The 24,235-nt window shown below is 40.0% G+C and overlaps 1 protein-coding gene across 1 annotated transcript in view; it reads left to right on the forward strand.

Annotated features, from left to right (window-relative positions):
• Positions 1-24,235, forward strand: part of LOC145357490 (carboxypeptidase D-like) — a 73,430-nt gene that overhangs the window by 20,464 nt on the left and 28,731 nt on the right. The window contains exons 3-9 of the mRNA XM_080210862.1: positions 8,193-8,335; positions 11,346-11,515; positions 12,574-12,920; positions 14,961-15,152; positions 15,897-16,064; positions 18,635-18,744; positions 23,065-23,167. Of these exons, the coding sequence (XP_080066988.1) occupies positions 8,193-8,335; positions 11,346-11,515; positions 12,574-12,920; positions 14,961-15,152; positions 15,897-16,064; positions 18,635-18,744; positions 23,065-23,167 (1,233 nt within the window). The remainder of the gene's footprint in view (positions 1-8,192; positions 8,336-11,345; positions 11,516-12,573; positions 12,921-14,960; positions 15,153-15,896; positions 16,065-18,634; positions 18,745-23,064; positions 23,168-24,235) is intronic.

The raw sequence follows: 24,235 nt of genomic DNA on the forward strand, positions 1-24,235 counted from the left end.
CTTCCCTCACGCACCTCTACCAAACCTTTCCCCTCTTACTTTGAATGTGTGCCTCCTCATAATGGTCATTCTTGCCCTGGGTAAAATCTTCCAACTGTTCACCTTATTTATGCCTCTCATAATTTTATAAAATTATATCAGGTTGCCACTCAGTCCCCATCTTTCCAGGGAGAGCAATCCCAGTTTATTCATTCTCTCTTCATAACTAATACCCTTCATACCAGGCAACATCCTGGTAAACCTTTTCTGAACTCTGTCCAAAACCTCCATCTTTCTGGTAGTGTGGTGACCAAATTGCAGTCTCTAATTGACTACATGCACTTGCATGTAGTCTGACTGTTAATTTGTAAACTTTACAGTTGAACTTCGATAAGTTTTTATTTTTTAAAATCTGATTTCCAGAGGACAGCTCTGACAGAATCACAGAGCAGCATGGAAGCTATTCCATCCATCAAACGTTCTGTCTCAGTGGGCTGAATGGCTTCCTTCTGTGTTGTAGCCATAAAATGTTTTGGACTTGAGTGGTAATTAAATGTCAAAAATAATATATATGATTTGCTTTACCAAGCTTCTGAGCTATTGTTAACTCATGACTTTTCAAAGCATCTATTCAAAATCATAGAATCCTTACAGTAGGAGCCTGCACCAACAACAATCCCACCCAGACCCTATCCCCGTAACCCCATGTATTTACCCTGCTAGTCCCACTGACAGCGTCAATTTAGCATGGCTAATCAACCTAACTCTCAATCTTTGGAGTGTGGGAGGAAGCCCAAGCAGACACAAGGAGAACACACAAGCTCCAGACAGACAGTCAGCTGAGGCCGGAATTGAACCTGGGTCCCTGGCACTGAGAGGCAGTAGTGCTGACCACTGTGCCGTCTTACTTGTACAGTTTGAGCTGAGGACCATTATTTGTTCTTTTTAATTTTTTTTTAGAAGATCTGCAACAAAACTCAATTTAGTTAAAGTTCTCTTGAGACTTTTCAAAGCAAATAGTAAAAGATTTGCAATTTTGCTGTAACTTACTGGAGAATCAATTTCTTGCAAATGTGAAAAACTATTGTTAAACTGGAGAAACACCAGTGCTGACGCCTGAGGTCTTTGAAACTTATTGAAGGGGTGGCATGGTAGCACAGTGGTTAGCACTGCTTCTTCACAGGTCCAGGGACCTGGATTCGATTCCTGGTTTGGATGACTGTCTGTGTGGAGTTTGCACATTCTCCTCATGTCTACGTGGGTTTCCTCCCACAGTCCAAAGATGTGCAGGTTAGGTTGATTGGCCATGCTAAAAATTGTCCCTTAGAGTCGTGAGATTAGAGGGATTAGTGGGTAAATATGTAGATATATGGGAGTAGTGCCTGGGTGGGGATTGTGGTCGGTGCAGACTCAATGGGCCAAATGGCCTGATTCTGCACTGTAGGGTTTCTATGATAAATCTCTTGTCCGTAGTCTGCATTCTGAGTCAGCTGGAAGGAGGGGTGGATTCTACCTGTCGCAACATATCAGAGGTCAACCTAGACTTGCATTGTGCTAATTTCCATTGAATTTGTTATTTTTCCCTAACATGTGAATGTTGCACCCATTGTTCCAGTGGGATCTTCTGAAATTTGATTTGTATTCAGAGGTGAAGTACAGAACGGAAATGGCTGGTATTACATCGTAGAATCATAGAAACCATACAGTGCAGAAAGAGGCCATTGGGCCCATCGTGTCTGCACCAACCACAATTCTACCCAGGCCCTCCCCCCATATCCCTATATATTTACTCGCTAATCCCTCTAACCTATGCATCCCAGGACACAAAGGGGCAATTTTAGCATGGCCGATCAACCTAACCTGCACATCTTTGGATTGAGAGGAAACCCACGCAGACACGAGGAGAATGTGCAAACTCCATATAGACAGTGATCCAAACCGGGAATCAAACCCGGGTCCCTGGAACTGTGAAGCAGCAGAGCTAACCACTGTGCTACTGTGCCACCCATCATTGGCAGTAAATGTATCATTGTAACTGTGCTGTGTGACAATTTGGTGTTTGCATTTTTATTATCTTTAATTGAAAATCAAAACTGAGTCTTCATTGGTATAGAGCAACTAAAATAGTAGGTAAGAGGGCCAATGCCACTGCACATGATTGAAGATGAGCTCACAGATCTCCTTTTAACCACTGATAGGCCTATTGCTTGGTTCCATGACTAAAATGTCTGATTTTTACAGTTAGAATTACGTGAAATTTATTGAATGGGTTTTTTGTATTTTGGTGTTATAATCATCATATTACATAGAATGTGATCACAGATTCAGATAGCTGGTAAATTGTATTTACCAGCTATCTGTTCCTTGTTCTATTTAACTGGCTAATAGAATTCAAACACATTTCCAAAAAGCAGGGCGCAATCTTACCGGTTGTTCATGCCACTCCCCCACTGCAGCGAGGTCAGAGAACATTTTTTGCGCCCAGCCGAATCTTAGTTCATGTTAATGGGATGGGAAAATCCTGCCCTGTTAAGTGGTAACATTCCAGCCAACTTGTTTTATGTATCAATTGATTCCTTTAGCATCGGGCAAAACAGAATGAACTTTGCTGTCAAGTACAGTTGGACCATTTTAATTTGACATTTTTTGATCTGATCTGAACCCAAGAGAAAACTTACTGGGCTCTGGGGAAAGGGCAGAGAAGAGGGTCTAGCTGAGTTGCCTTTGCAAAGAGCTGGCATTCACACGGTGGGCTGAATGGTCTGCTGTGTTGTATCTATTGTGATTCTTTATGATCAGTTATTGACTGAGTTATAGCTGCCTTTTGCTTTCAGCTGTTTTAGCTAGCTTTTGATAGTTTGGAGGGAATGGCTGGCATCAGAGCATGCTCATTAGCAAGGAGGCAGGGCTGATGGAGCAGATATTACTCAGCATACAGTCAGGTTAATTGTAGGAGATTGTGTTGAATAATACACAACTTTATTGTTAGGTGTTATTTGCCCTCCTGTTTCTTGCAGCTATAGTAAATCCTGTAAATTGCTATTGTATGTAAATTAAGTTGGCTAGAGCCATATTTAAAGGTTTATACAAAATGAGGTGTTTACATCATTGCTTACTGAGTAATTTGAAAGGATATTTATTTATAGGGTGTAAAATTTTGGAATACGTTTTAGACAAGTGAGCAATTAAATATTCCAGAGAGACAATATATTTTTGAACTGCCCAAGTGCTTTGATCTTGCAAAATATTTTAATCACAACATGTAGATAGCTGTTGGTAAAACGAGGATTGGATTTAACAGCAATATCCTCTTTTTCTGCTTTTGTTTTCTCACTTCTGCAGTTTGATTCTCATTTTGACATCAGGGTCACACCATAAGGTGGCTCTTGGGAGAGGATATGAAAAACTGTTTCCATTGATCTGGCCCTTGACACGAGTCACTGCACAGTGGCACAGTGGTTAGCATTGCTGCCTCAGTGCCAGGAACCTGGGTTCAATTCCAAGCTTAGGTCACTGTATGGAGTTTGCACATTCTCCCTGTGTCTATGTGGGTTTCTCCAGATGCTCCAATTTCTTCCCACACTCCCACAGTGGAAGAAGTGCTGGTTAGGTGCATTGACCCAAACAAGCGCCAGAGTGTGGCGACTAGGGGAATTTCACAGTAACTTCATTACAGTGTTAATGTAAGCCTTACTTGTGACTAATAAATAAACTTTTTCACAAAACCTTGCTTTTAGGAATATGAGCGAGGGAAGACAAGATTAAGAAGGATGGAGGAATTGTGGCAGGAATTTTAAAGTGGCAGAGATAAGCAAGGAGTTTTTTTTAAAAAAAAACAAGCCTTAGAATTTTGATTTTTCTTTGGCACTGGGACCAGAACACACTATAGATCAGCAAAGATGAAGGATGCATGTAATTTGGATAAGATGGATGCAGAAAGTTTGGGAGTTTTATTTGAGGTGTAATCCACAAAAGGTGGAAGAATGTCAGATGACTAAGAATAGTCAAGTGTTTAACTTTGTCCCTAGATAAATGAGAAACTTGAGACAAATACACCATTGATAACTGGAAAATTTTCATGGGATTGCTTAAGTGCTGAGCAGTCTGTCCAAGCTTGATTAGTAAAGAGAGACATTTTCTGATACCGAGGTTTTGTTCTAATTACAAATAAAAAAATGATTAGTAAGCTTCTTCTCCTCTTGTATTAATGTTGAATTGAGTAAATCATGTTTTGATTTCATCATTGCATGTTCAAATAGCATTTTAACCTTTCAGCATTTTTATCAGTCACATCTTAGCAAATTGTGATGAACTTGTGCTTACAATTCCTAACTGTTAAAGACCTGTGTGGAGGAAATGCAGCAAGCAATTGACCTCAAAATACCAAAAGACGTTGTAACAAGTGGACAAAATTGTTGACTGCCTCACTGTTTATGGTGGAAAACCATTTCCATCTGTGATTCATACGCTGCCATGCCATTTTGAGGAGCATTCTAGTGGAAGCTACATTCTTCATCTCTATCCCTTCTGATGGAGTGTGTGGGTGAGAGAGACGAGATGAAAAATCAGATGCAGAATTTCTTGATCTGCTGTTAACTGATCATGATATATTGACTGTGTCATGAGCCTGGCAACATTTCGTCTGCCCAAACCCTATTGTAAAATTTTGTAAAACATGAGACCTGAGAAAGAGGAACAACAAATCGCAAATGGATAGAGGGAAAATATTTTTAGTAGAATTTTTTAAGGATCACATTTTGCTTTTGTACCATACCTCCCCATTGATCAGCATACAGTGCATTTGGGGATTGTTGACCAAATGTGTACTGACACGTGAATTGCTGACTTTAAAACTTATGCTTTGTAGAAAACATGTTTAGGATTTGGATGACTGTATAATTCTCCCAGTTACAAAGTACTGTTAGTGCTTTGTGTCAGCACTCTATGAATTCAATTTGTTACTGCTGTATGGAATATTTATCCACACAACGTGAAAGTTATCTTCTGTTACAACTGGACCTGAAGCAAATCAATTGAATGATAATAGTTTGCTTTCTTTTTTTGTATGGTGCTATTTATTTTAAGTCTTGTCGGCTTGAACACTTTCCATTTGGTTTATACGTAACTTATTCATACTTTACAGTGACCTTGGCTGATCATTAAGGCAGACATGACGGGTGATTTGTATTCAACAATATCCCACAAAAAGTAAACGACCAGCTGTTCTATTTCCTGGCAGTTGGTTCAATGTGAATACTGGCACCTGAAGACACTGGAAGATCTTCATGATCTTTGAATTGTGCTGTGGGTTCTTAAATTTATTCAACACTATATCTGGAAGGTGACATCTCTAATATTGCACAGTAGTGCACTGTAGCATCAACCTGGATTATGTACTCAAATTCTGATTGGGGTTTGAACTGAAGTTTACTTCAGAGACCAAAGTGCCAACAATTGGTAAAAATACTTCACATTTACAAAAGATTTGAATGTAAATATTTTGCATATAAACAAATTCTACAAAAAATAGGAATGAGGATGCGCAAGGAAATGAGAGAAAAGACGTTGGGATTCCAGCTATGAAGAATAATTCTGGTACACTCGAGTTTGTTTAACAGGCTCAAAATATTCAAACCAGTTGAGCTGAAGCCTGTACTTGACACTTGAATGTATTCAAGAGGCAGCTGGATATAGCACTTGGGGCAAATGAAATCAAAGGTTATGGGGCAAAAGCAGGATTAGGTTATTGAGTTGGATGATCAGACGTGAGTGTAATGAATGGCAGAGCAGACTCGAAGGGCCAAATAGCCCTCTCCTGCCCCTATCTTCTATGTTTCTATTTCTTGGTTCGTTAAGTATATTATCAAACTTCAAAATCCCAGTAAAAGAGCCTGTGTTCTTGCATCTCATGCTCTCTGATCAGTTGTGCATTGAACAAAATAACTGAAGAGTCCAAGGCACATGTGCTTGTGCTAAGGACATTTAAAGCCCTTTAAATTGAGAATTGCAGTTTTGTTACCATTCTAGTTTCTTCTGTGACACATATCCTCCTTATTAGAACATTGTTCTGATCCATTCCACCTTAAAGTTAAGCTCACTTTGTGAAGCACGCACGAGCACAAATGCTATTGGCCATTGTAATTTAAGACCTGCATTTCGCAGTATTTTAAATAATTAATGTGGTTTAGTTTGGAGATTTTGAGGTGTAAATGATTAACTTGAGAGTAATATATTCAGTTAAAAATGTTATGCATTAGTTAAATATTTCACCCACAAATATTTGAGTTCAGGCTAAGAAAATACAACAATTTATTATCTTAAAGCTGAAAACAAGGTCTTGGCATTCAGTTATAACAATTGTTAAGAGCCAGCTGCCAATGATTTATTGCACCAGCAGGTCATCAGAGCCATCAGGTTTGTGAGTGTAAAAGTTCACAAAGGAATTTTTAATGAAGGCCATTTTTATTCATCCACCCAGAAAGACGCTAGATTCACTCCTTTGTATTACCCAGTTAGTTCTGAACTCATGCCAGTAATTTTTCCTCCAGTTTACCCCATGGGTTATTCACTCTTTGTGTGAAGGATAATCTATTTATATCAGTATTGAGGATTTATCTTTCTCATTCTGTTAATTATCAGATTAACTCGTGGATATTTCCTTTTCAACCTGCAAGCTCCAAGTTTCTTCAGTCTTTCCTCATAACTGGTCTGGGCAAGAAATCAGCTTTCTGGCTGTTCTTTGCACTGTCTGTATGTTGTAAGATTATTGCCGCAGTTATGATCAAGTGAGGAAAGATCGAATGACTCCCTTTTCTTTTTCCTCTTTTGATCATGAAAGTTTTGTTTTGAGAAGTTTAAATTGCAAATTTAGTGAGAGCTTAACCGTTTACCCGCTGTAATTGTAAATTGTTTGCACACTGCAATGTAATTATAAAAATAACCAATCTGAAGATTTTATTGAACTCAGCTAAGAAAGAGGTTATCTTTCTTACTTAGATCAGTATAAGTAAAATATAATGCCTAAACTTTCACAGATTAGAATGGGGAAGGATAGATTGGTAAAGTTACAGTACATAAAACAAAAGGAACGCACAACATGTTGTTTAAGGACTCGACTGGATTCGAGAGAGTGAATGTCTTTCCTCAAATCCCCTCTCAATCTTATGCCCTCAGCTTATTGCCCCTCAGGAAAATTCCTTCCTATCCACCCCATCTATGTCCCTCCATAATGTTGTACACCTCCATCAGGTTCTCCACAGCCTTCTCTGCTCTAAGGAAAATAACCCCAGCCTCTCTTCAAAGCTGAAACGCTCCAGCCAAGGCAACATCCTGGTGAATCCCCTCTGCACCCTATCTAGTGCAATCCCATCCTTCCTACAGTGTGCCAACCAGGACTGCACATGGTACTCGAGCTGTGGCCTAATGAGCATTTTGTACAGCTACGTCATAACCTTCCTGTTCTGTGCCTCACCTAATAAACCTTTTTAACCACCTTTTCCACCTTTCTGCTGCCTTTTGGAAATCTTTGGATATGCATCCTATGGTCCCTCTGGTTCTCTGCACTGCCTAACATCCTGCCATTGATTGTGTATTTTCTTGCTGTTAGTCCTCCCAAAGTACATAATCCCTCAGTTTTTGGGGTTAAATTCCATTTGCCACTGTTCCACACATCTAACCAGCCCATCAATATTGTTCTGTAATCTAAGGCTTTTCTCCTTGCTATTTGCCACTACCAATTTTTGTGTCACCTGCAAACTTATGATCATACGAAGCTCAAGGGCAGTTAGGGATGGACAACAAATGCTGACTCAGCCAGTGACACCCATGTCCCAGGAATAAATATTAAAAAAAATTCAAGTCTAAATCATTAATGTACACAACAAAGTGAGGGACCCAGCACCTACCCCTGCAATACATCAGCCAGACTTTGATCATTACCCTCTGCTTCCTGCCACTAAGCCAATTTTGAACTGTTCTATAGAAGAATCATATGGCCTTGTGTTTCACTCTACAGATGCTGCCAGACCTGTGGTGTTTATCCAGCGTTTTCTATTTCTATTTCGATAAGCTGTACTTGGGTATAAGTTATAATTCCATTTCAAGTGTGGTACATTGAAATTGGTGAATATATATATTTAAGTAGATGCACTGGAAAGTGTAATACTGTTGTAGCAGCAAGCACATCCACTGTGTAATATCTCATTTCCTTACAGGTGGGATGCAAGACTACAATTACCTACAAGGAGACTGTTTCGAAATCACGCTGGAACTCACCTGCTGCAAACACCCGATGGCCTCTGCCCTTAGTACAGAATGGGAGAATAACCGTGATTCCCTTCTAACCCTAATGGAGCAGGTACTTTAAGAGAATATGACGAGGAAAAGGCCAAATTTAAATTTGTATTTAATTGATTGAAGATGGGATTGAGCCCAAGTAGATTGGAAAGTTGCTTCTAGGGCATAGCAGACAGAGCTCAATGGAGGCATTCAGGGCAGAGAGAGTTCAAGTACAAACTATTCTATTGATGCAAAAAGGTAAGAGTATCCAAAGCTAAAAATACATCGGGGATGACAAAGGAGCTAACAGTTAAGAAAAATGAGACTTTAGGCACATTATGAACAAGGTTCATTTAATAACCAGGAAGGTATAGAAAGTGCAGGACAGATTTGGAAAATTCATTACAAGAGGCAAAAAGGAATTATATTAAATTGGATCCGAAAATCTGTCTAAGCACAAAGTGTAAGTGGTTAGCCAGGGAAAGAATTGGACCCAAAGGGAATTCTTCATGTGGATGTTGAGGACATGTCAGAAGTATTGAATGAGCATTTATGAGGAAGTGGATGATGTAAAGGTTACACTAGAAGATGATAATTAAGTATATTAACAGTACAGTAGCAGGTGGAGGTGATGTACTTAAAAAAAAGCATTGCTGAAAATTGGTAAGCCATCTAGTTCTGGTGGGATATATCTTGGCTTGCTGAAAAAAGCAAGGGTAGGAACAGGGGTAAGACATTCAGCCCATTGAGCCTACTGTGCCATTCAACATGGTCATGGCTGGTCATCCACTTCAGTGTCTTTTTCTCCACACTCCCCATGTGCCTTTGTCATTAGTATTTAGCAATATTTCGACCTCTGCTTTAAACATAACTCAATGACTGGCAGAGATTTCCTAAGATTCCCAACCCGCTTGAGTTTTTAAAGAAATACTCTCTTCCTGTTGGTCCTAAGTAGTTTCCCCCTTTTGATTTGAATTTGTGTTTCCTGATTCTCGACTCCCCAACCAGGAGAAATATGCTGTCAGCATTTACCCACGATATCCCTTAAATATGCTATTGGTTTCAATGAAAATTTCTCATTCTTCAAAATTCTTTGAATATAGGCCCATTTTCTCTAGTATCTCTTTATAGAATAGTCCTGCCACCCTGACAACAATTCTGGTGAACCTTTAATGCATTCCCTCTATGGCAATAATATTCTTCCCAAGGTAATGGCACCAAAACTACAAATGTATTACTCCAGGTGCGATCAACCAAGGTTTTATGCAATTGAAGCAAGACTTCCCTACTCCTACATTCATCCTCCTGTGATAAAGGCAAACATATCATTAGCCCTCCCAATTGTTTGCTGCACCCACAAGTTATCTTTCAGTGACATATTGACCAGGACAGTTGGGTTCCTTTGTACACCAATATTTTCTGATCTCTCACCATTTAGGAAATACTCCACACGTATGGTCTCCCGATCAAAGTGAATAACTTCACGTTTTTGCGTATGATATTTCACCTGCCATGTTCTTGCCCACTCACTAAGTTTGTCCAAATTCCCTCGAAGCCACTTTGCATCTTCCTCAACACAACTTTGTCATCTGCAAACCTGTAAATATTGATTTTGGTCCCCACATCCAAATATTGAAGTGTACCCCACTGGTCACAGTCTGCCAAAGTGAGAGTGACCTGTTTATTTCTACTGTTTTCTGCCTCCTAAACAATCCTTAATCCATGTCAGAATATTACCTCCTATCCCAATTTTGCTAACCGACTTCCTATAGGATATTTTATTGGAAGTCTTGTGAAAATCCAAGTACTGTGTCCACTGACGCCCCTTTATCAGTTCTGACAATAGCATCCTCAAAAATTTGAGTCATGTTTATAGCCACAGAAATGCTTGTCTAATCCCATGACAATCGAATCCTCTACCACTATTGCTCTTCAGATAACAGAGACATTGTCACAATTTTTTCAATCCTCAATGGTGGAACGGTGCTGGAAGTCTGGAGTGTTGCTAATATTATTTAACACTTCAAAAAAGAGAATTAATGTGAAACCAGGAAACTACAGGCCAGTCAACGTAATACCTGTGGTGGGGAAGCTATTAGGAATCATTATTAGGGACAGTAGGTGCATTTGGAAAGGCATGGGTTCATCAGGCAGAATCGGCATAAGTTTGTTATTGGCAAATCACTTCTGGCTAGCTTGATTTTGATGTGATAATGGTGGAAGTAAATCAGTAGTACACTAAATGTGCTACAGAAGGAATTTCGGAAAGCATTCCATGAAGATCTTCAATGGAAACTTAATAAGATGGAAGCCCACGGAATGAAGAGAAGGTGCTAAAATCGATACAGAATTGACTCTGGTAGAAATCACAGGTGGTGGCTGGGCATTTCTGTACAAGAGTCTAGGTCTATTATTGTTTTCAGACTTTACAGATGACTATGGGAAGCATTATTTTCAAATTTTCATATTAGGTCATGATGAGGATAGTTACAGGCTTCAGGGTGCCAGATGGGATGGTAAGCAAACAGAAATATAAGGTTCCATGGAACATGGGACTAAGCATGGCTGATTTTTCACAGACACAGCGTGTGTATACAGCATCCTTCTCTGCTGTAAGTTTCTATGCTTCTATACTGCTTTTCAACTCCTTGGGATATCCCAAAATGCTCTACAAAACAGTGAAACCTTTCAATGCGATTACGAGTGCTTGTGTATAGGAGCAGGAATAGACCATTCCTATCCTGGAGCCTGGACTACAACTTCATTTTGCTTTCTTTCCTCTACATCCTTCTATCCCTACTTTATTGATCAAGTTTCAATTGATCCAGCACCCTCGACCTGTTTATAGACTGCCATTTTGGAAGACAGTACTACAGACAAACTAACTCTCTTCCCTCCATGCCAACCAAAAGAGCGAACTTACAAAATGCTAAGTGATGTCCAGAATTAAATGGATTTAGATAATTTGGGCTTAAAATATTTTACAAATTTACTCCAGTTTGATGTATTCTAAGTAGTTGCTGATCATTTCTCATAAATATCAACTGTCAATTTAGTTGGAAAATGTGATTCTTTCTTGTATTTTGCAGGTCCATATTGGTATTGCAGGATTTGTCACAGATGCTGTATTTGGTTGGGGAATTTCTAATGCAACTATTGCAGTTGTTGGCATTGACCATAACATCACAACTGGCAATTTTGGTGATTTCCACAGGTTGCTAGTGCCAGGGACCTACAATGTAACGGTTATTGCACAAGGGTAAGAAAAGACGAATGATACTCTCTGTATGCCTCACAAAGCCAGACCATTCAACAGAGCACATTTACTGCCCAACCGTAATTGCCCTGTGGAAGATAGTGGTGAACCACTGCGCTCCTTGTAGTGCAGTTATGTCTGCAGCGCCTTTCTAAGGAAGGAGTCCCAGCATTTTTGACCCAGCGACAGTACAGGTGTAATAATACATCTCCTGAGTCAGGATGGTGTTTAACTTGGAAAACTTGAAGATGGTGGTGTTCCCATGTGCCTGTTGCCCTTGTGAACTCTATCACGAGGAAGAACAGGTTCGGAAGGTGCTGTTGAAGAAGCCTTAGTATGTTGATGCAGAAAATTTTGTGGCTGGTGCTCACTTGGTGCTGTTGATGAAGGGAATTAAGATCTCTTGATCTAAACAATGAGATGTGCATCATATTGGTATTAATTTAAGTGAAAAATGTAACTGACTGTTGAAAACAAAGAGCAAGCTGTAATAATGTCATTTGATATAATCATAGAGAGCCTACATTGCAGAAGGAGGCCATTCGGCACATCGAGTCTGCACTAACAACAATCCCACTCCAGTTCCTGTCCCCACAACTCCACGCATTTACCCTGCTAATCCCTCTAACCTGCACATCCCAGGACACTGAGGGGCAATTCAGCGTGGCCAATCAACCTAATGCGCACATCTTTGGACTGAGAGGAAACCCACGCAGCTGCAAGGCAAGCATGCAAACTCCACACAAACAGTGACCCAAGCCAGGAATTGAACCTGGATCCCTGGCACTGTGAGACAACAGTGCTAACCACTGTGCCACCATGCTGCCTGAATTGTATTGACTGAATGCTAAACGTTTTATCATTTAACATTTGAGAGGTTAAATTTTCACTTGTGCTGCGTGTTGTAAAATTAAAGTTTAAATGGGTTTGTCTCGATTCGAAGATCTGGTTAATTCTCAGTTAGTTTACTTTTTAAAAATTAGTTAATGTGCAAGATTTCAGTCATTCGTTGAAAAATATTTTGAAAAAGAATGCCGGAGGTATTGCTCATATCTTCACAGGTACATGCCAGCAACTATCTTCGATGTTGAAGTGCTTGAGGGCCCAGCCACACAACTTAATTTCACGCTTCAACCTCTGGCAGCTGCGGATAATCATACCTTTGAGACGACCACTTCCAATGACTTCAGGACACACAATGTATCAGAAACAGAAGATGACTCTCAGCCCAGGGCCATTGAACCTGTGAACTTCAGGCACCATAATTATGCAGACATGGAGATCCTGTTGAGGAAATATGCCACAGACTATCCAGCGATCACACACCTACACACAGTGGGAAAATCGGTGCAGCAAAGGAATTTGTATGTTATGGAAATATCAGACAATCCAGGCATCCATGAAATGGGTATAGTTGCAAGAAAATTGTACAGAGCTTGATTTTAATTTCATCTGGACTGCCAGGTTCAAACTGAATGCTGCAGAGAGTCTTGTTCCAACAGCAGAAACCAGGGGTGGGATTCTCCCAAAAACATTCTAAGTACCAAATTTGTGTTAAAACTAGAGTAACTCCTTCTGGTTTCTTCAGCAGGAGTTTCAAAATGAATCTCCCACTGTCTGTGCACTGTAAATCTCATTTAAAAGCTGTGGTTGGGGCCAATTCCCACTGGAGAGACCGTCAGAATAGTGCTGAAGGGGCCACTGTGCATGTGCCAATCTGTCATAGTGGAGATCGGTGCATTTGGAGTAGCCCTGCCCTGCTGGTCTTCTGGTTGCTGGCCACCCACCATCTCCCCACTGATCGCTGACCAAGAGATGTCCGGGTCTGCCTCAATCTCTCTCCCCTCCAATTTCTGGTGCAGAGAATGCTGGAAATCCAGCGGCTCAAAGCGCAGATGCCATAGTGCCCAGCAGGAAGCCCTCTACATGGCCTCCGCTTGAGTCTCCCGGCCTGCTGTGCTGCTAGAGCAGTGCAGCAGGCTGGGAAAATCACCCCCCCCAGTTGTTGGCAAGTCACAAGCCTGCAATTTGATTTTCAATTAATTGACTATAAACAGAAGTTAAAATGTGTGTTTTCTATATGTGGCACAGTGATTAGCGCTGCTGCCTCAGGGATTCGGATTCAATTCCCGGCTTGGATTGCTGTCTGTGCAAAGGCTGCACATTCTCCCCATGTCTGCGTGAGTTTCCTCCCACACTTCAATACGTTCTGTTTGTGTGCGTTGGCCATGCTAAATTCTCCCTGAGTGAACCTGAACAGGCGTTGGAGTGTGGCAACTAGGGGATTTTCACAGTAACTTCATTGCAGTGTTAATGTAAGCCTATTTATGACACGAATAAAAAAAAACTCAAAGGAGAATTTAAGGAAATCTGGAACAATCATCTTCCCTTGCCTCCATAACAGTGTGTTTGTTTTTGTTTTGAACATTTGACCTAGTTGGCTAAGATGAAGTGTAGTATCAACATGCTGTGCTTGGTTGAAGTCATTAGGTTACATTTCAGCTTTATTTGAAGCAATTTTTAAAAGCGGCATCTCGGCCTTTCGGCTAAGATGCAAATGAGATCAAGCCTTGGTGGAGGACCTATACCCACTCCAATCAGCTTGGATCGCGTAGATCAAGCCCAAGACAGGACATGAGAGCCTTTGTCAGCTCGGATTGGGAATGTCTCAACTTGTTCAGACTCTGAATTGGACTTGATTGGATTGAATTGGAATAAAAACAAAAAAAAATAAACAAGCCATACCTCGATCCCAGCTGGTCCCTTGAAACTTATTGGCTTACGTGTTTTAGGAGCTAAGATTTATTGTCCCATTGGAAATGAGAGCTGCTCTGTAAATAGATTGGGATGTGTCAAGAGAATGTTGAGATAATGGAGTAAAATAGCCATTTCATGAGGTTTATTCCTGTTTTGTGGCACATACTTTGGCAAATTTTTCAGTTGCCCTAGAGTGCAAGGTGGAAGTGAGAAGTCACAGGAAGAAATAGATATTGCTGTATAAATATTTCCTAGAGAGACTAAATATTTTTTAAAAAGTCTATAACATTTGGAATGTCAGAGATATTGGCAAAGAGCTGAGGGTTATTTTGCACAATTTTAGTTGTAAGTATTTCAATGCCTTGGACATTCTTGTCCAACTGCCCCCACTCCAAACTTTTGTCTTGTACATCCATTTCAGTTGTGAGCAGCTGGTGTAGGTTGTCCACACTAGTTGTTAATGCTGCTCAACATTCTTGCTACCACTCCTGACTTGGATGTGAGGTGATGAAAACACCCTATGTGAGAAGGTCAGTTTTGCACAAAACTTTGTTGGTAAATTGGCATTATTCAGCAGAACGTTAACTTAATAGCAGAAATATTTGCAATGTGTACAGGGAAATAAATCAGCGCTGTATGAAGGAAAATGAATTAAAGCAAGCCAAGTACATAAATGTTCTTATTTAATTAGGTGAGCCGGAATTCAAATACATTGGAAACATGCATGGGAATGAGGTGGTAGGCCGTGAGCTGCTCCTGAATCTTATCGAGTATCTGTGCAACAACTTTGGAACTGATCCTGAAGTAACCAGTTTGGTGAACGAAACAAGGATCCATATCATGCCTTCCATGAATCCTGATGGATATGAGATGTCAACAGAAGGTGATGTTTTGAATTTGAAACTATGGATTTTGGAAGAAACTTTGTTAAAATGTTTTGACCACGGATGAAAGAAACTATTCTTATAATCAATTCTGAAGTTCAGTAATGAGTTTCGAGGTCCGCCCTACAACAGTCACCTTTCGTAATGCTGTTTTAGTTTTTGTTGTCACACTCTACCAATGCAGTCATGGTTCTGTTGGACTTGAGACCTGAATAAAATTGCTTCTTCTGACTTTCTTTACTATTTTCCACTGGTCCTTTCCAAGCTGAAAGTTACGCTGCCTGCCCTTGTAGAGTTTTTTTTAAGATCAGTAGTCCTGTGGCAAATAATCAATTCTGCAAAAGAGTCCTGCACCTGTGAAATGTGTTAAGAGCACTGATTATCAAAACAATAAATAACTTTATTTTCAGCGCTTTAACATTTGTGTCATCATATATAAATATGACTGGCTTGGATATTCAAAAAAACAAAAATGCATTGATAATATTGCGAACAAACCAATTGTTGTTGCATAAACTAATTTCTGTTAACTTCAACTTTTTTTAGCAACTCTGAAAACTAGCTCATAATCTGATTATTTTTCCCTATATGCCCAGGGCAAGAATAAATGATGCAACCTTCTGTTTTCCAAAATGCTAATAAGTTCCAGTGTCGTTGGTGCCTTCGTTTCAGATAGCATGATTAGACTGTATGTGAAAAGTGTCTTGTGCAGCTCTTAAAAACAATTCTGCTCCAATTTTCAGGGGACGTGAGTGGTGTGGTTGGTAGAAACAATAGTAATAACTTCGACCTGAACCGCAACTTCCCTGACCAATTTTTTAAAATCAGTGATCCCCGGCAACCAGAAACATTGGCTGTGATGGATTGGCTTCAAAAGATTCCTTTTGTGTTATCTGCTAATTTACATGGCGGTAGGTACTTGTCTTCTTGGCTGACCCTCTTTGCCCGGCATTCAGAAATTTGCAAGTTGATTTCTATCAGCTTTATTAGACAATTTAAATAATGAGTGTGCTTCAAGAAACAGGAAAATTGCATTATTTTTCTCAATGTTATAAATCAAATGACTGTTTATTACAAAATGCTCCACAGTTCGTTCTCCCCTTCATCAAATTTTCTTCCCTTCTCTCTTGAAGGCAGACAGGCTTCTTATTGAAGTACAGTTCATGGGCAGTGAACAACCTCCCTCCACCTTTTCTTGGTCATTATTCTTCACATCTAAATGTTGGCAACAAATAGCGAGAGGCTATTGCATTCAACGGGAGCAAACGTCTGATCATCTTTTCTACCCCTACTCAATATCCACATGTCTGTACATCCAACAGGAGTAGCTTGGTAGTGATTTGAAGCTATATCATTTGATAATGTCCTTTCTTTGCTTCCTCCCTGACCCTTACCACTATTTCAGCTTAGGTCAGCTAACTTAGCTCCTGGTTTAGGCCTCCTGTGTTTGTCTGATGATCCCGATTCTTAGGACTAATCGGAAAGATGCACTTAGTTACCTATGGCCTGGTCTGCTCTCCTGTTTGTCCTGGTGTGGTTCTTTTTCCATCCAGCTTTTGTCTCCCGGTGAGGAAATAATTCTTAGATACCACTAAATGTACTGTACTTCTAAGCTAGAGTGTTCATCTGTTCAAGTGATGACTTTTCAAATTGGGAGGCAAGAACAGGAGACACGGCTGGTGTGTGAATGCAGTTTGCAGAGTTCCACAAGTTGATTAGAGATGCGCAAAAGCCTTGATATAACATGTATTCATTTTAACATACTGAGGTTAATTTGTTGTGCCTGCCTTCCCATTTAAAAAGTTTGAGGTGGCACAGTAGCACAGTGGTTGGCATTGCTGCCTCACAGCGCCAAGGACCCAGGTTCAATTCCTGGCTTTGGTCACTGTGTGGAGTTTGCACATTCTCCCCACATCTGTGTGGGTTTCCTTTGGGTGTCCCGGTTTCCCATAGTTCAAGTGGATTGGCCCTGCTAAATTGCCTGTTAGTGTCGGGCGACTAGCTAGGATAAATGCATGGAGTTACAGGGATAGGGCCTGGGTGGGATTGTGGCCAGTGCGGACTCAATACGCCAAATGGCCTCCTTCTGCACTGTAGGATTCTAGGTTGCTCGGCACCCATGATAATATTATAAAATACTGAAGTTTAGTATGGTAAAATCTTCATTGTCTCATATTTGCGGGGATTTGGTCCTGCCAGTTAATCAAAAATGCCACTTAATGGAGAGTTTCATTTATCAATGGAATAGTGTCATACTTGTAGCATGAATGAATATGGAAGCAGTCAGTCAGCAAGTACTCCTAACTCAACAGATATTGAACAGCTTAGGCCTATCCTTTCTGGAATTTAGAAGAATGAGAGGAGGTCACATTGAGGTCGTTAAGGTGATAAAAGGTGTGGATAAAATAGACATGGAGCAAACGCTTCCGCTGGTGGGGCATTCTAGGGCAATAGGTCATTGTTTTAAATTTGCTACCGCTTATCCTAAAACAGAGTTGAGGAGAAACTGCTACTCCCAAAGGGTTGTGAATCTGTGGAATTCACTACCCCAAAATGCGGTGGATTCCAGGACAGTGAGTAAATTTAAGGAGAAGTGTGACAGATTTTTAATTGGTAATGGGATGAAGGGTTATGGAAAGAGGGCAGGGAAATGGGGATGAGGAGCATATCAGCCATGATCGAATGGCAGAACGGACTCGATGGGCCTAATGGCTTAATTCTGCTCCTATATCTTCTCTCATGAACTTATGAACTAATCTTCAACAGTACATTAAAGCTATAAAATAATACAGTTTGCAGATACAGGACCCTCAGTTTTGTAATTGCTTCTGGGCTGTCTAATGTGGTGATTCGTATTGAGGGAAATGACATTACAGTCAGTAGGAATTCCAGTTGGTGGAGTGCAGGAAACCACCAAAGTTTACCGTATATTAAGATTTAATTGACTTGCTAGGCCATTAATTCTTGTATTTAAGCCATCTAGCTTTGTGTCGCTACGAAAAATTTAAAGCTGCAGAGTGCAAGTATTTGTGTACAACTTGCTGATTTCAGTGAAGCTCAGAAACAGGGAACTTGAGAAGTGGAAATGCATTAATGAATAGTAGGGGAGTCTTTGTGGAATTGACGTGTCGTCTAATGGGAATAGGGCATGATAGTAATTTAGAATTAATGCTGCTAGATGGCCACTCTGCTGAAATACATAGTTGTTTTCCTCTTCATTTGGCCTAGCTTGATAACTTCTTTGCAACAAAATATAATTAAGTGTTTGAAAATGCTTCTTTCTTAGTGCAAATATTTAGAGGAAATAAAAATCATTTATCAACGTGAAGTTTTTAATGTTTTCCTTGATGACTTTCTTTTTAATATATTTCTAACTGTTAGTGTGAATTGTATTGTTCAGGTGGGCTTTACTTAGAAGTAACTTTGTTACTGGGATATCAGGAGAAAGAATAAAACTATTGTATTCTTGTATTTTGAACAGGTTCTCTGGTAGTGAATTACCCTTATGATGATGATAAAGAAGGCATTATTTTGTACAGTAAATCACCAGATGATGCCATCTTTAAGCAGTTGGCACTTTCCTTTGCTAAGGTACCCACTTAATTTAAGTTTGTTCCACTTTTCAAAAGCTTTTTCGATGTGCTTCCTAAAATGATTGTTCTATATATAAAAAAAAGGTCAAAGTTATATTGAATGTACTATTGTAATCTTAATCTCATTCTTTTGTAAATAAATGTTCTTCATTATATCACCATATTTAGATTAGTTACTCCAATAAGGTAGATATTTAATTGATTTCTGTCAAATAGCCAAACCTGATAGGGTAATGCTGATGTCACTGAGTGCATTCTCAATTATAACATGTTGAAATTAGTTACTCCAGCAAGGTAGATATTTAATTGCTCTCTGTCAAATAGCCAAGCCTGATGGTGTCGTGGTAATGTCACTGGTTTAGTAGTCCAGGTTAGTATTCTGGGGACACGGGTTCTAATCCCACCACAGGAATTGTAAAATTTCAATTCAGTCTCAGTAATGGTGACCGTGACAATTATCATCAATTGTCGTAAAAACCCATCTGTTTCACTGATGTCCTTTTTAAGGAAGGAAACCTGCCATCTGATGTGACTCCAGATGTGTTGGTGAAGTTCTTGAGGTGGCCGGGTACTGTCAAAAATTTCAAACAAAATAAGACTCATGAAGCAAGTGTCTCAGTTTAAAACGTAATCTTTATTTTGACCAGCGGCCTCTAGGAGAAATCATCAAAGGATCGGGATAGCTCCTGAGATGGAGCAGCTAAACCTCCCCAGTGAATTCTGACATACACAATTCAAAACAGATCTATTATAGATTTTCTTATCAATTACTCTTGCTTCTCATTAGCTTTAAATTAATCGTCTTCAATATACATAAATCAACAATAATACCTGTCATATACATTAGCCAATCGCATTTTATCCTCTGGCATAATGACATTTCATTAACCCTTAGAATCCGGATGCTTCCTCCCATTTTGGCTAACTCAGCTTCCTCTGTTGCCTAGTAAGTAATAAGAACATAAGAAATAGGAGCAGGAGTAGGCCATCTAGCCCTTCGAGCCTGCCCCGCCATTGAATAAGATCATGGCTGATCTGTCGTGGCTCAGTTCCACTTTCCCGCCCTCTCCCCATAACCCTTAATCCCCTCTCTTATCAAAAACCCATCAACCCGCGTCTTAAAAATATTTAGCGAGGCAGCCTCCACCACTTCAACGGGCAGAGAATTCCAGAGATTCACCACCCTTTGAGTGAAGAAGTTCCTCCTCAACTCCGTTCTAAACCGCCCCCCCCTTTATCTTGAGGCTGTGCCCCCTAGTCCTACTGTCTTTTTTAATGTTCCCATAAATTCCACTACAGGTCACTGCCAAACCAGATTAGCACATGAGTCCACACCTGGGCATGCATCCATCTTATCTGGACAGTGAATAAACCCTATTCACGAAGTTTGATTCAGTGTTCTGAATATTCATACCATTAAAACTTGCATAGTTCCACAGTTTCAGTATTCCTTTTGAATAAGGCTTTGCCCTAATGCCCTTTACCTTGATGCTTTGCCGCAATCTGCCTTTGGCTGAAGTGAACAATGATTCGTAAAAATATATTAATACATTCAAAATATCAGCCTATGTGTTTTTAAATCATAATCACGTGTTTCAATCTCTTACTGCTTTCATGTTAGCTTAAGTCTGTTTAAGAGTCGTTTAACTCAATGCTGGTAGTACTGTCAATTTCTTAAAGTTTAATGATTTAAGAATCTTTACTAACCTATTAGGGTTTCTTCCCCTTACCAGATGATTCCTGTGACTTCAGCTCCACAGTAATATGGTTGACTCTTAACTGCTCTCTGAAATGGCCTAACAAGCCCTTTGTTCAAGGGCAATTCAGGATGGGCAACAAATGTTGTCCTTGCCAGCTGCACCCTCATCCCATGAAAGATTTTTTTTAAAAATGCATACATTTCATTTGGTGAATTTTCAACATGCTCAATCTTGCAGTAAGCTGATTTCTTAAACCTCAAGATAGTATTACCTAAACGTAGCATTACTTTTGAATTACCATCACTGCATCCTGGGGACACTGATCAGAAACTGAACTGACTGTCAATATAAATACTGAGTTACAAATGAAAGTTAAGAGGCTGGGAATTCTGCAGGGAGCAATTGAATTCCTGACTCCCCAAAATTTGTCCCCAGTCTTCAAGGCACAAGTCAGGCGTGTGCTAGAATACTTCCTACTTGCTGGGTGAGTGCAGCTCCAACAACACTCAAGAAGCTCAACATCATCCAGGGCAAAGCAGCCCACTTGATTGGCACCCCCATCCACCACTTTAAACATTCACTCCCTCCACCACTGACGCACATCTATATGATGCACTACAGCAACACCCTCGAAGCCCAGGAATCTCTGCCACCAAAGGCAAGGGTAGCATCTTGCTATCCTTGATCTTCCAAGTCAATGCCAGCCTGCCTTGGAACTATATTGCTGTTCCTTCACTGTCATTGGATCAAATCTGAAACTCCCTCCCTAACAGTGGGTGAACGCACAGTACATGGACTGCAGTGATTCAAGAAAGTGTCTCCATCATCACCTGAAGGCAAATTAGGAGGGAGCAGTAAATGCAGTCCTGGCAGTGATGCCCAACATCCAGTGAAAGAATTAACAAAAAACATGTTGGGTCCAAACCTTTCTCTCCCGTCCATTCCTTTCTCTTCTCTCTCTCTCTGTCTCTCCTCCTTTTCTCTCTCTTTCTCTCGCTCTCTCTCTCTCTCTCTCTCTCTCTCTCTCCTCCCTCTCCCCCTGCCGCCCAAGGGTAGTTAGGCATGGGCAATAATTACTGACCCAGCCAGCAAAACCCACACTCCATGAGCAAATAAAAATAAGTCCAGCCTCTCCCCCGCATTTGGGATTAGCCCTTATCTTTCTAATTGTTCACTCATTTGGCACACTATAGAAACTTGTCAGCTTGCAGGTGCAGCAGGTGGTCGGGAAGGCAAAAGGGATGCTGGCCTTCATAGCAAGGGGGATTGAATATAAAAGTAGGAAGGTCTTGCTGCAGCTGTATAGGGCATTGGTGAGGCCGCAGCTGGAGTACTGTGTGTAGTTTTGGGCGCCGCACCTGCGCAAAGATATTTTGGCCTTGGAGGGAGTGCAGAGGAGGTTTACTAGGCTGATACCGGAGTTGAGGGGGTTGAGCTATGAGGAGAGGCTGAATAAACTAGGCTTGTACTCGTTAGAGTTTAGAAGAATGAGGGGAGATCTCATTGAGACGTATAAGATGATGAATGGGATGGATAGGATAGAGGTGGAGAGACTCTTCCCGCTCAGAAAGGACAGTAGGACTAGGGGGCACAGCCTCAAGATAAAGGGGGGGTGGTTTAGAACGGAGTTGAGGAGGAACTTTTTCACTCAAAGGGTGGTGAATCTCTGGAATTCTCTGCCCGTTGAAGTGGTGGAGGCTGCCTCGCTAAATATTTTTAAGACGCGGGTTGATGGGTTTTTGATAAGAGAGGGGATTAAGGGTTATGGGGAGAGGGTGGGAAAGTGGAACTGAGCCGTGACAGATCAGCCATGATCTTATTGAATGGCGGGGCAGGCTCGAAGGGCTAGATGGCCTACTCCTGCTCCTATTTCTTATGTTCTTAAGGCTAACTTGCCTACATTTTCCTGATTTATTTCCCTAAGATAAAATTGTAATGTTTGCTATTCTCCTTTGCCATAATTCCTATGAAAAGCCTACTACTGTTTGACTTTCTAGATGAAATTTCCATTTTTCTGTGGACTTCAGTTAGCCAAGTAAACAACCTAACAATCCAGCAGTCCGTCTTGAGAAACTGATCAAAGAAAATCTCTTTCATGAAAGCATTGCCCCAGCACACACACACAGTTTGTTGATCTGTTCAAAAATAAACATGAATGAATAAGATCTTTTAATTTTACCCCATTTAAAGTCAATAAACCCTGATTATTGTGTTGTTTTAATTAAATAATAGTTATTGGTTGGATCATGTAACATTTTAACTATTTTAAAGTTTTGGGCTTTTTTGTACTTTATATAACGTATTTTGACTTTCTTAATTTGAGTTTTTACTTTGCCATCATTGATTAATAATACAATTACACTAATGGTGTTTTATTTTAAGCTGCTTTATCTAACTTGAGAATAGTTGACAATTACAGTGCTCAAAATTTAATTCTGCTTAAAATGGGACATCTCTCCATGTCGAATTGTTCCTATCAATCTAGACTTTTTTTATCTGCAGACCAAAATGTCTTTGGAGAGAAATTTAACAATGAGCTTGTTGTAGCTCAAATGATCAGCTTTGTTTGAGATCTAATTACAATACATTTAATTAGTTAATTGATTTGTTTTTTTTAGGAAAACAGTCCAATGTTTGAAGGTCATCCTTGTAAAGATATATATCCTGAAGAATATTTTCCTCAGGGAATCACGAATGGTGCCCACTGGTATAATGTGCCAGGTAAGAAGCATTTTGATATTTCACAATCTGCTTTTAGCCTAAGGTAATTTTTCTTTGGATCAAGAAATAATTCCAATATTTCATCTGTTGTCTCTCAAATCAGCATTTGAACTATTGGGGTGCCTGCAAGGCCCTAACTGTGTTTTGCACAATTTAAGCAGCCTTTTCAATTATTCATGACTTACGATCCAAAGGCCCAAGACAAACCATGTGACCTTAGTTTTTTGGGAGGGTTTTCATCAGGGGTCAGCAACCCTAGTAACAGAATCTGTCTTCCATTCAGAATTTAGTAAAATGCCCTCTTTTATGAGCCACAGTGCCATAATTTGAATGCCAATAATACTGACATTTTGAACATTTTTCTATAAAAACCATCATTCAATTAACTTTTATCACAATGTTAATTCAGGTTTTAAAAAACAAAACAATTGCCATTAAAATTGGAGGTTTCACATGATGCCTTGATGAGCCAGTTGCAGACCACTGACCTACTCCAAAACTGTCAAATTTATCTTTTTGTAAGTTGTGAAGTACGTGCTGTTAATTTTTGTCAGGTCTTTGAACAAATCTTTGAATAAACACATCAATGCTGCTGTATCCTAAGCTGCCACTATCTTTAGGAAAGGAACCCATTGGGCTAACTAAAGGTTGCATAGCTACTTTCTGCATACTGATTTAATTAATGTTTAATTGATTGATAGCAGATGCAAAGCTTGTAGAGCAATCATCACTTATTTGTTATATTACTGTCCAGCAGATACTGCAACACCTGAAATTGACTATGATAAATCACTTCCAAGAGCTAGTGTTATACTTTCTATGTATTTATTCTATACTGCTGGATTTTGTGGTGAATATGGAATAAAGAAAGGTGGATTACTTAGCTAGGTGATAATATTCATTCTTTAAACAGTTTGCATCCTGCACACACAATCCCATTTGATCCCATCAGGTCTGCAAGGGCGCATTACAAACATATGAAACAGGAGCCAGGAGCAAGCCATTCAGTCTTTCTTGCCTGCTCTCCCATTCAATACTCTGCTACCTCAATTCTGCATCATCCTTTAT

Source organism: Carcharhinus amblyrhynchos, chromosome 23, assembly GCF_965287045.1.
Source record: "Carcharhinus amblyrhynchos chromosome 23, sCarAmb.v2.hapA, whole genome shotgun sequence".
Lineage (NCBI taxonomy): Eukaryota > Metazoa > Chordata > Chondrichthyes > Carcharhiniformes > Carcharhinidae > Carcharhinus > Carcharhinus amblyrhynchos.